Source organism: Microchirus variegatus (genome assembly GCF_963457635.1).
Source record: "Microchirus variegatus genome assembly, chromosome: 1".
NCBI classification, from domain to species: Eukaryota; Metazoa; Chordata; class Actinopteri; order Pleuronectiformes; family Soleidae; genus Microchirus; species Microchirus variegatus.
The window spans coordinates 27,346,243-27,365,421 of record NC_139802.1 but is presented as its reverse complement, the minus strand read 5'-3'; the positions used below and the strand labels follow the sequence as shown (position 1 = coordinate 27,365,421).

At 40.4% G+C, this 19,179-nt stretch overlaps 1 protein-coding gene across 1 annotated transcript; it reads right to left on the bottom strand.

The window, feature by feature from the left end:
* Positions 1–9,522: 9,522 nt before the first annotated feature.
* gpr137c (G protein-coupled receptor 137c) lies at positions 9,523–18,018 on the bottom strand (the record flags this gene model as incomplete). Its single annotated transcript, XM_083901559.1, has 8 exons — positions 9,523–9,811; positions 9,900–10,024; positions 10,133–10,258; positions 11,941–12,090; positions 12,489–12,627; positions 12,782–12,889; positions 13,017–13,066; positions 17,644–18,018. The coding sequence occupies 8 exons, from the start codon at positions 18,016–18,018 to the stop codon at positions 9,523–9,525; spliced, it is 1,362 nt and encodes a 453-aa protein (XP_083757685.1).
* Between the last annotated feature and the right edge of the window lie 1,161 nt (positions 18,019–19,179).

Genomic DNA, 19,179 nt, shown 5'->3' with positions numbered 1-19,179 from the left:
GTGTCCATGATTGTTGGTCATTTTTACTCAAAAAGGAACATCATTGTGAGTGAAGTCAAATCTAATCTAATCTAAACAAGGCAATCAGAGATGGCAGACTCCACCCCATTCACGACACAGAGCTACCAAAAACAATACTTACACACTCCATGGGGGTGAAGTAACAGACCTGATACTGTAGATTAATTAATCAAGAAAATGTTTAATAATGTTAGAAATCAAAAGACTTCCATTCAAATAAAGTTATTTTTGCAACCTAGCTCAGCTTTGTGGCCATTTTTCATTTTGAATTTTTCTGGAGGCACACATGAGGATATTCGGACTGACCAAAGGGCTATTTCAAACAAAGCTGATTCTTTATGCATGCAGAAGAATGAGCATTTTAGAATTTTATTTGGACATGTCAACCTGCAGATCAATAGAGTGAATTGGCTGTATGTACATGCACATTAAAGGGAATTGTCTTTGCCAACACGTGATGTGTAGCCAATGTTTTGCTATGATGCAAAATGAATGAACGCTTGTGTTGCACTGGATACTTTTGTCTCATATAAAGAGTCCGGAATCTGTGTTGGTAGGACATGCCATGGTGTCAAATCATCCACACGGCATGTCAGCGCTCCATCCTCTTTTTTGTCTTGGATTCTCTTCAGTGATGTCACTCAGTAGGTTGGTGAGGAGGGTGCATGTATGTCTGCCTCTCTCTTTCTTTGTGTTTTTAGCTCCTGTCATGACTGAGGAATTGAAATTGCCTGAATTGCAGCTTTTGTGACACATCATGACACTTGTGCACAGACTTAAGTGTCCATGGTTTGTGGTTACCCCATCATAACACTATTCTTTAATCTGCTAAATCCTGTAAGGCATGAAAGTCACGTTGAAAAGAGGCTTTCACAGTATATATCTGTCTACATTAACATTCCACACTGCACTCAGCACAACTGAGGAGGTAGGATTTACAACCAGCGGTTACTGTGCCCAGAATGCACTGCAGGGAGAGAGCAATGGCTCCCAGTCGAGAACACCCTCTCCACGGCTCCTCCTCTTCCTCGTCACAGCAGCTGTGAAATAAGGAGGGTCTGAACAGCTGCTCACCAGGAAGACAGAGGCAGGAGGGGAATGCTACAGAGACATGGGGAGTGGTCCTTCATGACTCAAAACTGACCGCACTGCCTCCTGCAGTGGGAGAATATGATACCCGACAAAGTAACACAGCATGTTTTCCATCTGTCTCAGCAGAGCTGCAGTACTGAAAGACTTTTAAAAACGCAGGTACAGACAGCAGCTACAGAGGCCATGAGGTGAACACACAAAGGCAGGGGGTCGCCTTTATTTAGAATAATAAACTGTGAGGCAGTTCAGTGCATGTCTGAAAGCAGGTAAATAATATTCACAGTGGCTTATTTGGAAAAAATTAAGCAATAGATGATCAACATATCACAAATAAATGAGACAAATAAGAGAACAGATGAAGACAAACACTCACCCACAGCATACGGATACTATAATGTGGCGTGTTGATCTTTAAGTTCAAATCAGTCTGTCCTATAACAATATATGGGTCACCTGTTCCTTATCATATACTACGTCAATCAGATATAGAAATAATGAAGACATCGACAACAATTTAGTTGATATAAAAACCAGATGCTCACTAGAGAGAAGATTACTGCAGACCTAATTGACAATGCCTGAGTAGTAGTGAGGCAGGAATAGAAGTCTGCTTCTAATCAGACATCATTGTCATGAGTAGGAATGAGTGGATATAATATTTAGTATTAATATCGGTCTGATGCTCATCAAAATCATTGGATACTGGAAAAAGAAAATAATAATTATTTCATTTTGCGCAGACAGTGATGGCTATGCATAAGCACACATTTGTTCAGTAGTCTAAATCTACTTTATTGGACTGATATCGGTAGACATTCAAAGTTGTGATATGGGCATTAATATCAAACACACTAAAGAGGCATCAAGGCATACCTAGTTATGAATGGCATCAATGTTTTTTTTTACTTTATAGGTGCGCTCACATACCTGCAGGATGCTGCAGTGGTCGGATTCTGAGAAGCTTAAAATCTGGCTCTGCTCATTTCTGCCCTTTGGAACAGCTGCTGTAACCAAACCAAGTTTGCATGGCCATTATATAAACCCACAGAAAAACAGTTGACATGCTTTCTCACTGACATCCTTTTACACGACTGTCTCCAGAGAGAGTGAGCATCTATTTCACTATCACAGCCTCAGATGACCTCCATGAGTGCCGTGCATCTTGTGTTGCAGGAGCTGCACTGTATCATTGTCATCATCTTGATTAAAGGAGCAGAGCACACAGTACGGCAGGGTGATAAAAAATGTGTGGCTAACAAGTGGTTAAAGCACTTCACATCCACCCACAGAGTCAGCTGCAGTGCAGTCTGCTGCTATTTAAGCTGGGCCCTATGGTTGGACCATGTGACCACCAGATAAAGGCAGCCTATGTGGATACCAGGCTGTGTCCAGGCAACTCAGTTTGTCATTTCCTAGCAACCGTTAAATCTCGGGAAGAGGCTGGGGGTTGGGCGTCAGTGAGTGATTCTCTGTGACCTACATGTCCCTGGACTGAAAAGTAAACTCTAAAATTAGCTGCAAATGCTCAAAAAATACACAGTCATCATGTAAACGGATAAATAACTTGGAACATGACTGACAAACTGTATGATGTATGGAAACAATTGAGAATATTCAATAAGAAAAGAAATTAACCAAATTGTAATTTAATGCTTAAATTAGTTTCTAATTATTATTATTTTTTTATTGTTTAGACCAAGTACCACCTGAGAAAATATTGAACAAAGTCAGCTCAGGACATTTCACAGGAGACAGATTTATTCCGTATAAGATAATCTTCTCAAAAACACAACTCCAAGAGTACACACACGTATCTAAGCCTCACACACTGGTATAGTGAAATTAGATTAAGATGGAGTGAGAGATAAGGTTATTTTAATTAAATGTTCCTCCAAGGGGCCCACGTTTGGTGTAGTGGTTAGTGGTTAACAACTTCGGAACAAGGGCCTTTCTGCAAGGAGTTTGCATGTTCTCCCCGTGTGTGCGTGGGTTTTCTCCGGGTTCTACAGCTTCCTCCCACAGTCCAAAAACATGCGATATGGGGATTAGGTGAATTGACCACTCTAAATTGACCGTAGGTGTGAGTGTGTGAGTGAATGGTTGGTTGTCTCTATGTGGCCCTGCGATGGACTGGCGAACTGTCCAGGGCAAACCCCGCCTATCGCTCAATGTCTGCTGAGATAGGCACAGCACCCTCTGGTGGAGGAAAAAGCGGTAGATAATGGATGGATGGATGTTCCTCCAAGTACCACCAGAGGAAGCTCAAACTGTGGCACACGTACCACAGTTTGAGAACCATAAGTCAATACAAGTTCGAGGTAAACAAAATCAGACAAATAATAACAATCATAATAAAAAACAATCATAATAAAAATAATAATAACAATTATTATGAATTAGACGTCTTTAGATTTATTTCTTAAGAATGATATATATATATATATATATATACATAAATATATATATACACATATATAGGTGGGGGCATTGGCGTCAATATATACAGTGGGTGTGGAAAGAATTCAGACCCCCTTAAATTTTGCACTCTGTAATTTGCGGCCATTTGCTAAAATCATTTAAGTTGATTTTTGTTCCTTTTTGATGTACACACAGCACCCCATTTTGACAGAAACACACAGAATTGTAGAAATGTTATTAAAGAACAACAACTGAAATTTCACATGGCCATAAGTATTCAGACCCTTTGCTGTGACACTCGTATATTTAACTCAGGTGCTGCCATTTCTTCTGATCATCACTGAGATGCTTCTACACCTTTATTGGAGTCCATCTGTGTTTATTTAATTTGATTGGACTTGAATAAGAAAGGCACACACCTGTAATAATACAGACCTTACAGCTCACAGTGCAGAGTAAATGAGGACCATGAGGTATAACGAACTGCCCGAAGAGCTCAGAGACAGAATTGTGGCAAGGCACAGATCAGGCCATGGTTACAAAATAATTTCTGCTGCACTTAAGGTTGCTAAGGGCACAGTGGCCTCCATAATCCAGTGGTCAACCAAAACTCCAGAGATGCAGTGGGGAGATGGGAGAAAGCTCGAGAAAGTCAACCATCACTGCAGCCCTCCACCAATTGGGGCTTTATGGCAGAGGACTCCTGTGTGGAGAAAACCAGGCACCTCTCATCACCTGCACAATACAATCCCAAAAGTGAAGCGTGGTGGTGGCAGCATCAGGTTGTCGGGGTGTATTTCAGCTGCAGGGACAGGACGACTGGTTGCAATTGAAGGTAAGATGAATGTACAGAGAAAGTACAGAGCTATCCTCGAAGAAAACCTTTTCCAGAGTGCCCAGGATCTCAGACTGGGTCGAGACAGTTCACCTTTCACAAGACAATGACCCTAAGCACACAGCTAAAATTACAAAAGGAGTGGTTTAGGACACTTCTTGAACGACCCCGCCCGAGTTCTGACTTCAACCCAATTGAACATTTTAATTTTTTATTTAGCATTTAAACACACTGAGAAATCAGGGAGACGACGAACAGCTGTGGCGAACAGGACACAGGTGAAACATGTTGGGGTAATCACAGAGGGGACAAGAAAACTTCAAAATAAGAGGGATTTTCACAATAAAATGACATGGACAAACAAAAAAGTAAATGGTTGTCTTTCATACTACTACTAATAATGTATTATTATAATTATTGTCATTATTATTTATAGAGAGCTTTATAAGTTACTAAATGGCACGTCACAAAACTAAAAACACACATCTGACTAGTGAAAAGAAATTGCAGCACAGAAAAGTACAATGTGGGGCGATGGTAGCTCAGCGGGAGAGTGAGTCGTCTTTCAACTTGCAGGCCGTGGGTTCGATTCCTGGTTCTGCTAGTCTACAAGCCTTTGTGTCCTCGAGCAAGACACTTAACCCCAATGTCACAGTAACTCGTCATGTACCCTTGAGCATCAAATACAGCTTGACAATGATGTCTCCTGCTGTTCACAAGTTGACTTATTGTCTGCTGAGGCATGGCATCTCACTCTTCTTGCAGGGCGGCCCTCAGGTCATTAAGGTTCTGGGGTACAGTTACGAGCCTCCCCACGGTGACTGAGCTGATCCCGTAGGTTTTCTATGGGATTCTGGTCTGGAGAAGGTGCAGGTCACTTCATTTGAGGTACCCCAGTCTCCAGCAGTCGTTCCTTAATGATGCGACCCCGATGAGCTGGAGCATTGTAGTCCATAAAGGTGAAATTAGGCCTGTATTGTTCATGCAGAGGCACAATGACTGGATTAATGGCGTTATTCGGGTAGTATGGGCTAAGTGTACGGCAGTTCTGTACTGACTAGACACACTTGTCCACACCAAACACCACCACCACCACCAAAGGCTCGTCTGGGGACAACAGTGGCCGATGCATAGCCTTCTCTTTGATGTCTCCAGCATCGTTGGCGACTATCATTTCTGCTTAACATGAATCGACTTTCATCAGAGAACAGCACTGAGGCCCACTGGTCCTTCATCCAGCGTAAATGCTCCCTGGCCCATGAAAGACGATGATGCCTGTGCCTGGTGGTGTGCTCAGGTATCCTTGCAGGTCATCTAGCACACAGACCACGCTGATGTAAACGGTTTCGAATGGTCTGACATGACACTTGGCTGCCTCTCACTTCCCTTAAATGTGCCTGGAGTTGTGTGGCATTCATCAGCCTGTTCTGCAGGGCACTGTTCTCAATGAAGTGGTCATCAGTGTGGGACAGGGTCAAAGAACACCCACTTCTATGCCTTTCTGTGACTTCCAGTTTCTCTGTATCTCTGTTCCAACCTGCTGATGACACTCGGTGGCCACTTCCATCTGAGAACATCCTGTTTGAAGCTTCTCAATGGCGATGCACTGTTAATCAATTGTTAGGTGTCGTCTTGGTGTCGTGATGTCAAAATGTGAACAGAATGATGAGGAGGACTGTTTAAACATCAATTCTAATTGAACCAGGAAATTTATCGGTCGATTAGCTTTTTTCCTTGTTAGAGAACAGCAAGTTGTGCAAAAAGTACCGAAACATTGAAAAGTTAGACATGTGCATTCAAAAGTTTAGAGAAGGTCACATTAAGTTCACCTGTAAAGGTTATAGTGTAGGTTTTAGGTTCATATATACAGTACTGTGCAGTCTTAGGCCACCATTAGATGTGTTGTTTTTGGATAATTATTTCTATTTCACTTTACTGGAACATATCCAGAAAATATGTATGCAGTTTTTAGTTGTTTTTCAAAAAATGTTCAGGAAAAAAAACAAAACATTCTCTACAGGTGTCAAGTATTTAGCGTGATCTACCTTTCGCATCACTTCACATGATTACAGAATTTGACAGACAGAAAAACAACAGAGCTGGTGGTGCCCTGACACTTTTGCACAGTACTGTATATAGCCACTGTTAGAATATCAATGTTTTGTCTTTGTTTTGATGACGTTGCTGCCCTACTCAGTTTGGCCACTTGGGGGCAGTGGCGTCAAGCAGTCAGCCCTCATCATGCTTCAGAGACCCATGACTTCAAATCATTACAGGTCAGCGTCAACTTTTCTGTATGCCACTATCATTTAATTTTCTTTAATGATCACTACTTTTAATGCGATGGATTTCTTCAAGATCATTATATAAAATGTCAAAGCTGTAGGAGCCAAAATTGGGAGCCATTGAAGAAGACGCATCTTCACAATATTCTTATGGTTCTCATAAACTTATTAAGTGGTAAATTCAACCACATGACCATCTGTGTGTGTGTGTGTGTGTGTGTGTGTGTGTGTGTGTGTGTTTGTGGGAAAAGTGAAAACCAGTCAGACCCAGAGCAGCAAAACACAAACAGGACGTTCATTTCTGTGCACATGGAGCATTTGGTGATGTTTTTTTTCAGAGGTACTTGTGACACTAGATCAAAACTGGTGAAGCAATAAACTGTATTTACCTTAATATTTATACTACAACTTTTATAGACAGATGTTTATGAATATCCTGGCTCGCTTTTTTAAAAACAGTGCAGTGGGCCTTTATTTAAACATGGTAGTGCTTTTCTTGCATACATTGTTAGTGATCTGTCACAAAATGTACATTCAGTATGGCCACAGACAAACATTACAATCATTAAAAAAAAAACAATAAAATGAAATAAAAGGTAGCGCAAATAACACGTTTACACACATATCACTTTGTAAAGAAAATATGACACTGACTTTTTGTACTCTGTGGCACAGAAACAGACATTTTTCAGGAATAGTTGGAACATCTGGAACCATATTTAAAAGTGTCCTGGGAAACAAGACGTGCTTTATTGTAAAGCATGGTCAGCGTTGTTTTTTCTATAAACGACAGGAAACACAACCAGGCTTCAGAGTCTGATGTTATCTCCTCACTAAAGGAGCAGTGTGTGGGATTTAGAGATAAACTGGCAGAAATGGAATATAATGGTGCTTTTCATACTTCAGATATGTACATTTACAGATTGTCCACCATATTGCACCACTATTTTTCTAAGGTAGGGGATATTAAGCCAAGATGATACTAAATCTCACACACTGAAACTTTAGTTGAAGTTTACATTGTCACTAACAGATCGAGTTTCCACGGCGTTGAAAGTCACATGGTCAGACAAATGTTACAAATACATATGTGCTGATATTGGTCAGAAAAATGGGTCATTGAAGTAAATACTGCTGAAAGAATGTGTCTGGAATCATGATAGGAGAGAGGGAAAAGTGAAAACATACTATACATAAAATATGTCAGATTGAAAATCAATGTGAAATAAAATAAAAAATAAAACTGCAGTAAACCAAAGCCTAAGCTCACACACACACCAGCTTCAAATGTCACTTGGATACACAAACAATTAAAAATATACACCATCCCACCATTTCTTGTGCAAAAATATTTTTTCCTTCAGGAATGAAACTCTTGGATATGACAAAGTGTGATGGCACATTAATACGTCCTGTATCAAAGGATGATTAGTAACATAGAGTAGATGAAATCGTACATTCAAGCCCCATCGCTTTATTTCTCTGAAGGCAACCTTCTAAGTGCAAATCGCAGCTCACAAAAAGATCAGATTGATTTGGTAAAATATATCGTTTTAAAGAACAAACTGCTCTGTGGCAGATTCACTCTCATAACGCACATCAACTTTTATTCGCCATAATAACAATGCTACTGTGTAAAATCTTTGATTTGACAGTGAATGTAGTTGAACTGTGACAGAATTTGGGCACTCCAGTCGTATGCTTTCACATAGGTTTCTTTGTCTGTATATTATAATTACAGTATATGTAAAGAATTAGCATCTTATATATTTAAACCCAACAGCAATGGGATGTTGGACCAGGTTTGTGCATCATATGACAGCTACATTACATGTTTCACTGCAGCGAGAATGAAATTTGATAACATAACACGATATTAAACTGACCAGTATTTTGATTGCTATCAGTCCTGAAAACTGCAAAAAAGCTTATTGTACATGTCAACCTATACCAGAATCCACGAGTAAAGAAAGACAGGGCAAGCAGAATAAAGTTTGAAGCTTGCAAACAGCGTTCGTACAACTTTCTCTGTGCGTGGCACCAACATTAATCACAGTTTTGGAAACAATAATTTGCTAATAATATAATATCATAAAGTCTGTTATGGAAGGGTCTGCATTCAATGGTTTTGTTGTTTTTACAGACAGCCAGTGGCAAATTAGCGAAAGCTAATTCTTGTCTTAATGTTTTCAGACTTTAAAGTGATATTAAACCCCCAAAACATCTTTTAATATCAGGATTACGCTGATTTTAAAAGTAAGTAATGTTACTCAGCATTGTATTCTAGTCCGTTCAAGTGCTACACCCATTGATATGTTTACCACTCTTGTTCTCCTTTAACATCATTTGTAGATGACCCTCGGACAAAAGCACCAGCCCCACCATAGGCCTACCAGTAAAAGTCGCCCAGAACCACCAATATTTATATGTGTACCGATTGACAAAAGAAACATAAGCCACTTATGACAACCTAAAGTTGCTATGATGATCTTGTACCTGATGATACCACTTTCTAAAAAAAAAAAAAAAAACAGACCAAAACATATAGCAGCATGAGTTTGGTCTATGCCATATAAGGTGTGTTTGCCATATCGCACTCATTCTTTTACCCGTGAGCAGTACTTTCCTGCTTTCATCCTGAAGACAGTGAAGTCTTCACACAGCACTTAGTCATGGAACAACAACTTCCCAGTTGCTGCTGATTCCACCACTTTTCTCCAAAAATTAATTGGCAAAATAATTTCCGGTACAGTATATGCCCAGCTCAGGGATTTTCCAGATTAGCACTTTATAGCACAACTGCTTTTATGTTGACGGGGAAGCAAAACAAAGACGCAAATGCAAGTGATCATGCTATAGTCTTTTGGACGCTTAATTCTGTGGGGTGCAGAAATAGGTTTGTGACCCACAGTAATAATTTTGTGATGTGGAATAATAGTTACTGTGATGGTGGTGGTGGTGGTGGTAGTTATTGTTCTGTGGGGTGGAGTAGTAGTTGTGATGGTGATGGTGACGCTGGATGTTGCCATAGGCAAAGAGGACAGGGGCGGTGGAAGACGGCGGTTCCTGAGCAGACGAAGTACCCGCTGTTAGAGTGCCGTTACATTGGATGGAGCCGTACCAAGTAGATGCCCCCAGCTGGGGAGTGGTGGAGAGGAGACTGAAAGACAAAGTAAAACAAAAGAGAATTTTAAATTCCTAATTGAAAAACATGTGAATGGGCTGTAATTGTGTAATTGTGTGCTCACCTGGCCCGATCAGCCCTACTGTTGATGCTTCTGGACAGATCATCATCACTATCATAGCGCCTAGGGTTGTCAAAGAAGTAAGCTCTGGAGCTGAAACTGTGGCTGTTGATCATCCCTCCTGGAGCCTGAAAGACACAGCATGGGAAAATTCAAGCATCCCTATGTTTTACAGCATCTGAAAAGGCTGACAGCTCATCCTATAATTTATATGGCTTTTTTTCTCCCCTCTTTACCAGGTTTTGGTTGGGCCGCTGGACTCTGAAGAAAACCACCACTAAGCTGGTTGGTAGCAGCTCCCAGAAGAACAAAATGATCCCAAACACGATGTAGGCTTCACCACTGATCTCCTGCACATCGGCCTGTGATACATACAAATAGACGACATGACGCACTTTTGTAGACACTCCACTGATTTGTAGTCTTAAAGCTGTAGTTTGCAGGATCTCTAGAGAAATAGTTCATTACTGAACTTCATACACAGAACAGTAAATTAAAAAAAAACTATATTTTGGGATGGCCACTTCCTGCTAATAGGAGCTAAACTGTTTCTCTGAACTGCTCTATGATTGGTGAAACCTACATATTTAATGGCCTGGTCGTCATAGCACGGCTGCACAAAACTGCTGAGATGTTGTTTTATATGTGACACAAACACACAAACAAGTGACAGGCAAAGCAGTTGTCCCTTCACCCCTCAGAGTGGGTGGCTCTGTGTGTCTGTCTGTTTGGTTGTGCTTCCACACTTGTACTTGCCAACATGACCAACAGAGGCCACCAGAGGCTCGTTGCGTGAATGGGGTGAAGTCTTCCATCTCTGATTGCCTTGTTTTCAGGGCACTGAATCATTACAATCAGTTCATTAAAACGATTAGTTCAGTACTTCCTGCATGACTGAAGCACAGACTCTGTCTGACACAGTCACTGGACTGAAATACGCCTGAACGGGTTGTGATTGCGCTGGACATTAATGCATGTTTTCAGGATTGTTCAGTCTCTAACTCATCTACAGTTCGGCATTGTTTGGTTTGATTCTTGTGTCGGACTCACACTCTCACTGACACTCTCTGACCAATCAGTGGCCAACAGTCTATTTACGTCACATTTTAGGCTCTGCTCACTTGGATCCTCGCCAGAGCAGATACTCAAAAAGCACCAGGTACCAGGTACTATCCCTGATGGAAAAGCAGAAAACCGAGCTGAGTCGTGCTTGAACTGTATAGTGGAAAACTGCAATAATTGTCAGGCTGCAGAAGTGTCATTCTCTCTCAGATCACTTGATTTACATTATTTTGAAAGATTATTACTGATCAGTAATGGCCAAAGAGTCCTGCTCACTGACAACTGAACAAGCTCAAAATACCTCTGAAGGTCACTGATTTAACTCAGTTGTATCTTGCTAGTTTCATGCATGTAAATGTGAAAATGGGTTTAGTGTGTAGTCATTTTTTTCTTTGCAAGCACAACACAGTTTACAGCCGTTCCTCTGTGGTTTATTAACTGTGTCCTCATATAGCTCAGCCATATAGTAAGTTTTGACCTCGTCTTGTTTGATGACTCAAAGTAATTGAATGGCTAAGGGTATTGGCAGACTACAAAGATCAATGGCAAACACACACACAGAAGGGACTGACAGGTGTTCTATGAACAGATTAAATGTCAGATTATGCCTACACATACACATGCACACACATTGTGGTGCACACATACATGACAGAGCCCTTTTTAATGGTTGTCTATCTTAAGGCCTGAGCCCTGATGTAGGTCACAACACACACACACACACACACACACACACACACACACACACACACACACACACACACACACACACACACACACACACACACACACACACACACACACACACACACACACACACACACACACACACACACACACACACACACACACACACACACACACACACACACACACACACACACACACAGCTATTTATAGCCAAACAAAGCCCTTTACCCCACACTACTAATCTCATAAAATGAATTGTACACACACAGAAAGAGACAAACACAGACATTACCTGATCAGAAACACTGTACCAGCCACAGTTAAAGGGGCTAGGTCTGTCCTGCGGGGACAGAGCGACCACCACCAGGTTGTAGCAGGCTCTGGACGTGTAGAGGAGAATCACCACGGCTCCTATGGCTGTGGCCTGGCACACTGATGTTCCCTGTAGGACAATACCATGTTTTTACAATAGCCCACAGTGGACAAATTAATTATCTCTTGAGTTTTGACAAGGCTACATAGGTTTTCCTACATGCTTGGAAGGGAAGGCTGAGGTGAGAGATATTCATCTGCAACATGAAACTTCACCAATAAATGTTGCTAAACTTTACGCACCGTACCAAATGTAAGTTTATGAGGAAGCCGACATGACATTAGGAACATATGATGTTCACATTTTTCAGAGGTGCAGTCTTTTAGACTTATACTTATCAGAGTTGTGGGGCTGCAGCTATAACATTACACGTCTCATTACCTGTGCAGTTTTATCAATTTCTCTAAACAAATCAGCAGCACAGTGATTTTGTCAAAATGAATGAAGTTGTGTGTACTTGGTTTTACCTTAGATTCAAGATAAACATTGGCAGAAGACATCTTGGCAATCTTGAAGATGCAGACGGCCAGAGAGACGGCACACAAGACAAACAGACTGTCGTTGATCAGGACTCGGGCCAAGACTGCATGTCTGATACCTCCATCACTGGAGACAGAAAGTGTTTTCAGTGACTGAAGCAATCACAGTAAGTCTTCACTGTTTAGTCAAACAAAACCACTGAGATTTAGATGTTAAATGTTCCGGTGATAGCTGTTGTTTGTTGTTATTGTCGTTCGTTTTTTTTGTTTGTTTTTTTTACCTTGGTGATTCCGAGTGCTCCAAAGCTTCTTGCACCAACAATGCACACGTTAGATTCACCACGAGGAAACACACACTGAGACACAGGAAGAACAAACGTAGAGGAATCCTGGAAAATAGTGACAGACAGTTAGACGGTGGCCAAAAAAAATATTTATTCATACTTCAATAGACATTTTATCAATTTACATATAAAACATCCCAAAAAGGTCAACACATTTACAGGACGGACTTACTTGTATTTGGCAAGCTCTGGGGAATACTTGGCTTTAGCCTTAAACATCACCTAAACAAAGAACAGAAAAAAAGTTCACACGGTTATTTTTATATTTATATTTTAGAAAGCCAAAAAATAAATATCTATTGGTATAATAATAAAATCTTGTTAACACTACACACAAACACAGACTTATGCAGCACTTTAAATAACACAAGAGCAACCAAGCAAACCAAGTGAAAATTCACATTACATAACAGTCAACTGTCCAGAATATATTTGCGGATGCAGTCCCTTCAAGTGATTTGCATATTTATTGGTGATAAAATCTAAATAAAACGCAGAGTTTTTGCTGATTAATCACCAAAACTATTGAATATCTGCCGTGTTTATACTGTAAATAAACATCTTGAGTAACAACCAAAGGAACCGCAACTAATACATTTTTAAGTAACCATTAAAAAACAACCGGTGCCAGCTGCTTTGTTGCCAACATGTTATCAGTCATTAGTGTGTGATCCTAACAAACATAAAACTGTACACAAGTCCAGTTTAAGGGTACAAAAGCCAGGACTGTGGCCTTCACTCATCAAGTTCACCCTACATGTTTGCGTTTGAAAAAAACAACCCGGTAAACATAAGAAATGTCACAAATGCCCTTTTCTCAGTCTGACTAAAGGATGATTCATTTCTTGTACATGGTATAATAGATGCAGTGGCAACAAAAACATGGAAGATTGCTCAACAACGTCAACACACACACACACGCACACACACACTAAGCCTTTTGTGTAAGAATGTAGGCCAGAAGGAGGTAATGTGCAACCTCGAAATGTAGCATCCAGTCAACAGAACACCACTGGGTTACTTCAGTGTGCTCTGTGAGTATAGGACTGTAACTTATCATTATTCTCATCATTGATTTAATCTGTTTATTATTTTGGTTGTTTGGTCCATAAGATGTCAGAAGATTGGTGTTTTGCAAACCTTGAAATGATGACATTATCAAAATTATTAGTTTTCAATTACTTATTTGTTTTATGGAGCAAATAAACCAGAAATATTCCAATTTAAGTCCCTGGGATATCAGAGATCATGTTTTAATCACTGAGCAGTTTTACCTCAGGCGTTTACGTAAAGTGGAGCTAAATCAACATTTTCTTTACGATGACATGACTCAGCAGCTGACCAGTGCCATAAAGAAAGCAGAAGTTTTGAGACTCGTGCCTGACTCATCACAAAATGAAATATTTCCACACATGCATGTGTGTGTGTGTGTGTGTGTGACTGTGTGTCTGATGGCAGACTGTGAGCACTACTTGAAATGAAATGTCTTATTCCAGCTCTTGCATTAATTAAAGATGAAGACAGTGTTTTTCCAGCCTTGTTTCTCCTCAAGACAAAGTGATGTTGAGTTGTGATCACATGACTCTTGTATTAGATCACGACGACAGGGGCTAAATGTTATGGATATTTTACAGTTTTGACTAACTTGTTTTAAATCTTCTATTTCTAAATTAAGCAATTTATGTTGCTCAATTAAAGCCACAATACGACAGATGAAATGTGAGATTCAGTGTTCTTGTGTGGCCAATCAATGTTATCCATGTCTCAGTCAGTATATATTTATAATCATTTGTGTCTAGTTGATGAATGCAAGTTTATTATTCACTCTTCGGTAGGGGTGGGTCAAAATATCGACGTGCAATACGATAATTGATATGCCGGCGCAAATATCGATATTTTAATCAATAAATGAAGGTCCCTGCCAGTGTCATTTGCCAGGTATCACTACACTCTTAGAAATAAAAGTGCTAAGTAGAACCACATACGGTTCTTCTGGCTTGTCCTCATAGGAGAACCCTTTTTGGCTCTAGGTAGAACCTTTTTATAAAGGTTCCACCTGGAACCATTTTGGAGGGTTCCACCAAGAACCCTTTATTCAGGAAAGGGGTTTTAAAGGGTTCTCTTGATCAAAATGGTTCTTACTGGAACCATTAGTGTTACCAAGAACCCTTGAAAAACCATTTCTTCAGGAAAGGGTTTTTCAGAAGCAAATGGTTCCAGGTAGAACCTCAGCCCCTGTAGAAGGACCCTTTTGGAACCCTTATTTCTAAGAGTGTACTTCATGTCTTCATGATGCCCATATTACAAACTCAAGTATCTACCGATAACGACATTAGTCTGATACAGTCATTTTAGACCAGCTATAAATGTGAAGCTGTGAAGAACACATTTGTGCTGAGTCATAAATAAACAGCCCAAACATGACCCAGCTAAAATGCTTTTTGCGTTTACATTTTAAAAGTCTGTACATAGTGAAGCATGCAACATATAGGATTTTATGGATTGTATCGGAGTTTACATTTTTATCTGTCCAATATACGATCCATCGATTTAGACCAGTTTCAGACCGATACTGATACTGAACGATACCGATTCCCATCCCTAGATAATGGCTGAGAAAGTGATAGCCCATCCACGTTCAATACATAGACGTTATGCACTTAGAGAAATCACCTGCACCTGGATGTTTTGTTTTCTTCACTTAGACGGATATGGTGATGTATCGCTATGATTGTCTTACAATGTATTGGTCATATCAAAATTGATATCATGGATCATGTCGCAAAGTACCCTGTGATTCCCACCTCTACTCTGAGGCTACAGCCATATTACATGTTTTCATGTAATATGGCTGAATAATATGGTGAATTCACATTGTGGATAACTGCAATTGAATTAAATTTTTGCGACAACAAAATCCCATACACATGAAAGAGGAAGTGACAAGATTTGTCCTGGGAAGAATGAAGTTACGGATATCTGAAATGTTATTCTTAGAATCGATCTCCACATGTTACTCATCGTATGGGTGGAGGGTTGATAGTTACTTCCTGCTCTTGAAGAAAAGATGATATTACTCAGGTCTGTCAAGACCAGACATGAAACCACATGTAGGAAAACAACTGTTCACCAAGGTGGCAAGTCACGTGGTATTCCCATCATAGATGTAGACATATGTTTTAAAACTATAGCAGTTATAGCAGAAATAGAAAACAAGGGAAAATGTTGCACTTGTCGCATTAGTGACAAACATGTCTTGCACTGTGAAACAGTTTTATTTCATCTTTTCACAGAGCAATTGTTGTGCTACAATATAAAGACAGGAGTCATTATGACACAGTTGAATTTATTTACCTATTTGCCACTGAACCAGTTGGATAAGCTTCCCCTTTAGTCACACCCCGAACATGTGATGTGTGATGGAGATGCAAACTGTGTTATCCCTAGAAGCAGAGCCTAAACTGGAGTGCTGTTTCCAGGTGAAGGTGTGTTCCTCACACACAAGTTCAGGATTTCAAGAACAAAATCTGGCAACCCACATGTCAACTTATATCTTATTGTTTTGTACAAAGACCACACAGTGGTCACAGAAGCATCATCTGTAGAAGCCTCAGGGGAGATGTAGTTTTTCATGCTTTCTCTGTGTGTGGCAACTATCCTATACATTCCTGAAAATGATGCATTATATTACAATTCTAATTAGGGCTGCAACAATTATTTGATTAATCGATTATTAAATTAATTGCTTTCAACATTTTACAGACCAAACAAGCACTCAAATAATCCAGAAAATAGTCAACAGATTCATTGATTATGAAAATAATTGTTATTTGCAGCTACAATTTTTATATTTTATTTGTGTCTTTGTATACCTGTTTATATGTTCTCATAATTCATATACTTGTTTATGAGACTATCTAGCTATTGTTCTTACATTATATTACATGATACTATATTATAATAACTCAATGTTATTTTAAGTGTAACATTTAGGATTGATTATTGGCAGAAGTTTAGCATACTACCAATACGTATGTTTGTATAAGTGTGCAACTGCTTTAAAGGGACACTGTGTAGTATTTATGGGCTAATATGACCCAAAATACTTTTTTATACATATTATATGCTCCTGCATTATCTAGTCGCTGTATAGTAGTTTTTGTTTCATGTAAAATAACATGGTCACGGGCGACTGTTGCATTGCACGACGCCATGTTTCTACGGGAGCCTGTAAGGACAAAACCCGAGAGAACAAATCGAGCGCCGAGACGAGGCGGAGAGCGGATCTTTTTACGGGTTTAGAATGGAGGACCACACGTATTTTACAGCGGATAAAGGAACACCAGTACCTGACCGTACGCCCGCACCACGGAGAAAGACGACGAGGACGACATTTGACCGGCTGAGGCTAACGTAGCGCTCAGGGAAGGGAGGGGGTGAGCAGAGGAGCAGTTCTTTGTTGTAAATTTCAGCCTCTCCTCTAGATGTCACTATAAACTACTTACTTCTACGGAAGCCTAGATGGACAAACCAAACTCAGAAAATTAGGAGTCCTCCTCTGTTTGTTACAAGCAGTCTGACCACTAGATGTCACTATTTCTCACACACTGGACCCATCAATGTGGGCTCTTAATTAGAACAGACCTGAACCTTTGCTTGTGTGGAAGATGTATCGTGTGTTTGCATTGTGAAATCAACTGGAAATTTAATTTTGAAACCAGGTCAGACAAACAGAGACCTCACACACACACACACACACACACACACACACACACACACAGGAGAAAGAGAGTGTTTACCTGTGTGAAGTAGAGATTGAGCAGACAGAGGGTGAAGAACTGCAGGCAGACGGGGCAGCAGTAGAGCAGCCAGTAGGCCAGAGGCTGCAGCTGGTTGGCCTGCATCACATTTTTAAAGTAAAAAGAGAAGAGGGTGGTCCTCAGCGCTGCCCACAACAAACACAGAAACAAAAACACGCTCTGGAAGCTGAAGCGCTTGTGTCCGTAGTGCAAAATGAGCCACAGCTGCAGGTAGACGAAAACAAACAGGAGGGAGTAGAGGACAGTGTAAATGGTAGTTAGACTGAGCTCCAGTGTTGGGGAGATTGCAGCTCCAGGGGACTCCTTCAGTGAGGTAAACACATGGGAATTAAGCTCTTCTCCTGATGAAAACATCTCCACTGACAGCTCGCATTAACACATGGAGGCTAAATCACTAAAACTGGGTCAGTCCGGGGCTTAAATCACCGTGGGTGACAGAAAGACCAGGGTATTCTAGAGAAAAAATTGCCACAAAAGCTGTTTATTCGGAAAGCAAGTGGCATAATGAAGCTGCGCTCAGGTTTAAATCCACTGTTGAGTTTGACAAAAAAAAGGTGTAAAATTTAAAGAAACGCAGGGTTAAAAACAACAAGAGAGAAAACAAACAAGAGCGAGGTTCTTCTGTGATTCTCTGCAAAGCTGCTCTCTGCAAAAAACAACTTGAGGGGGAAAAAAACCTCCAGATCAGCTGTGATGCAGTTTTACACCCGCCCCCTGCTCTACATTATAAAGGAAACTAGCGCCTCACGAGCCGCCATATTGGCTCAACACTAGCTTCCGTTATGTGCGAAACAGCTGACTCAAGAACCGCAGATTCGACCCAGTTTCTGTGCTAAACCTTCCATGTGATAGAGTTGACCACGCCCACTTGACAAAAGGTGCCGTTCCATTGGTCAATCCTTCCACCCAACCTCCACGGCTTTCTCACTACAGTGGTTCAAGATGATGTCAGCTGTAGCGGTGTCCGCCCGCTCGTCATTAGTCATTTGTTCAAGTCAAAAGAGCTCCCCAACCTGATTGGCTAAACGAAGTAAGTGGGCGTTTTTTATGAGGAAAAGTGGCATCAAAACAAGTTTGTACGTCAAGTTAGTAAGAGGTTATAACTTGTTCGTCAAAGCGGGGTTTGCTTTCAAAATAAAAGCACACAATGTACGTGTTTATGGAACAACAACGTTGCATAACACACATTTATCATAACAGGAAGCATGTTTATTCTTTATCAACTAAATTACGTCACAGAATCGGTTACGTGTATATAATTACTGATACAATGGTTACCAAACTTCGATTATGGCCTTTATTTTTTAAATAATAGTCGGAAATGTCAGCTTACCAAATCAGCTTGAAATTCACTGTTTCTCGCTACATGAAGCATCCTTATTTTATGGCATACTTTCAGCTTTCACTGTGGACCTTGGCAAAAATAATTTTGCATATGGTCTCTGTCTGTGGCCCACATCTCCTATGGACAAGGGCAAATATGCAAATTGTAAATTTAGTGTGTTAACGTTTGGT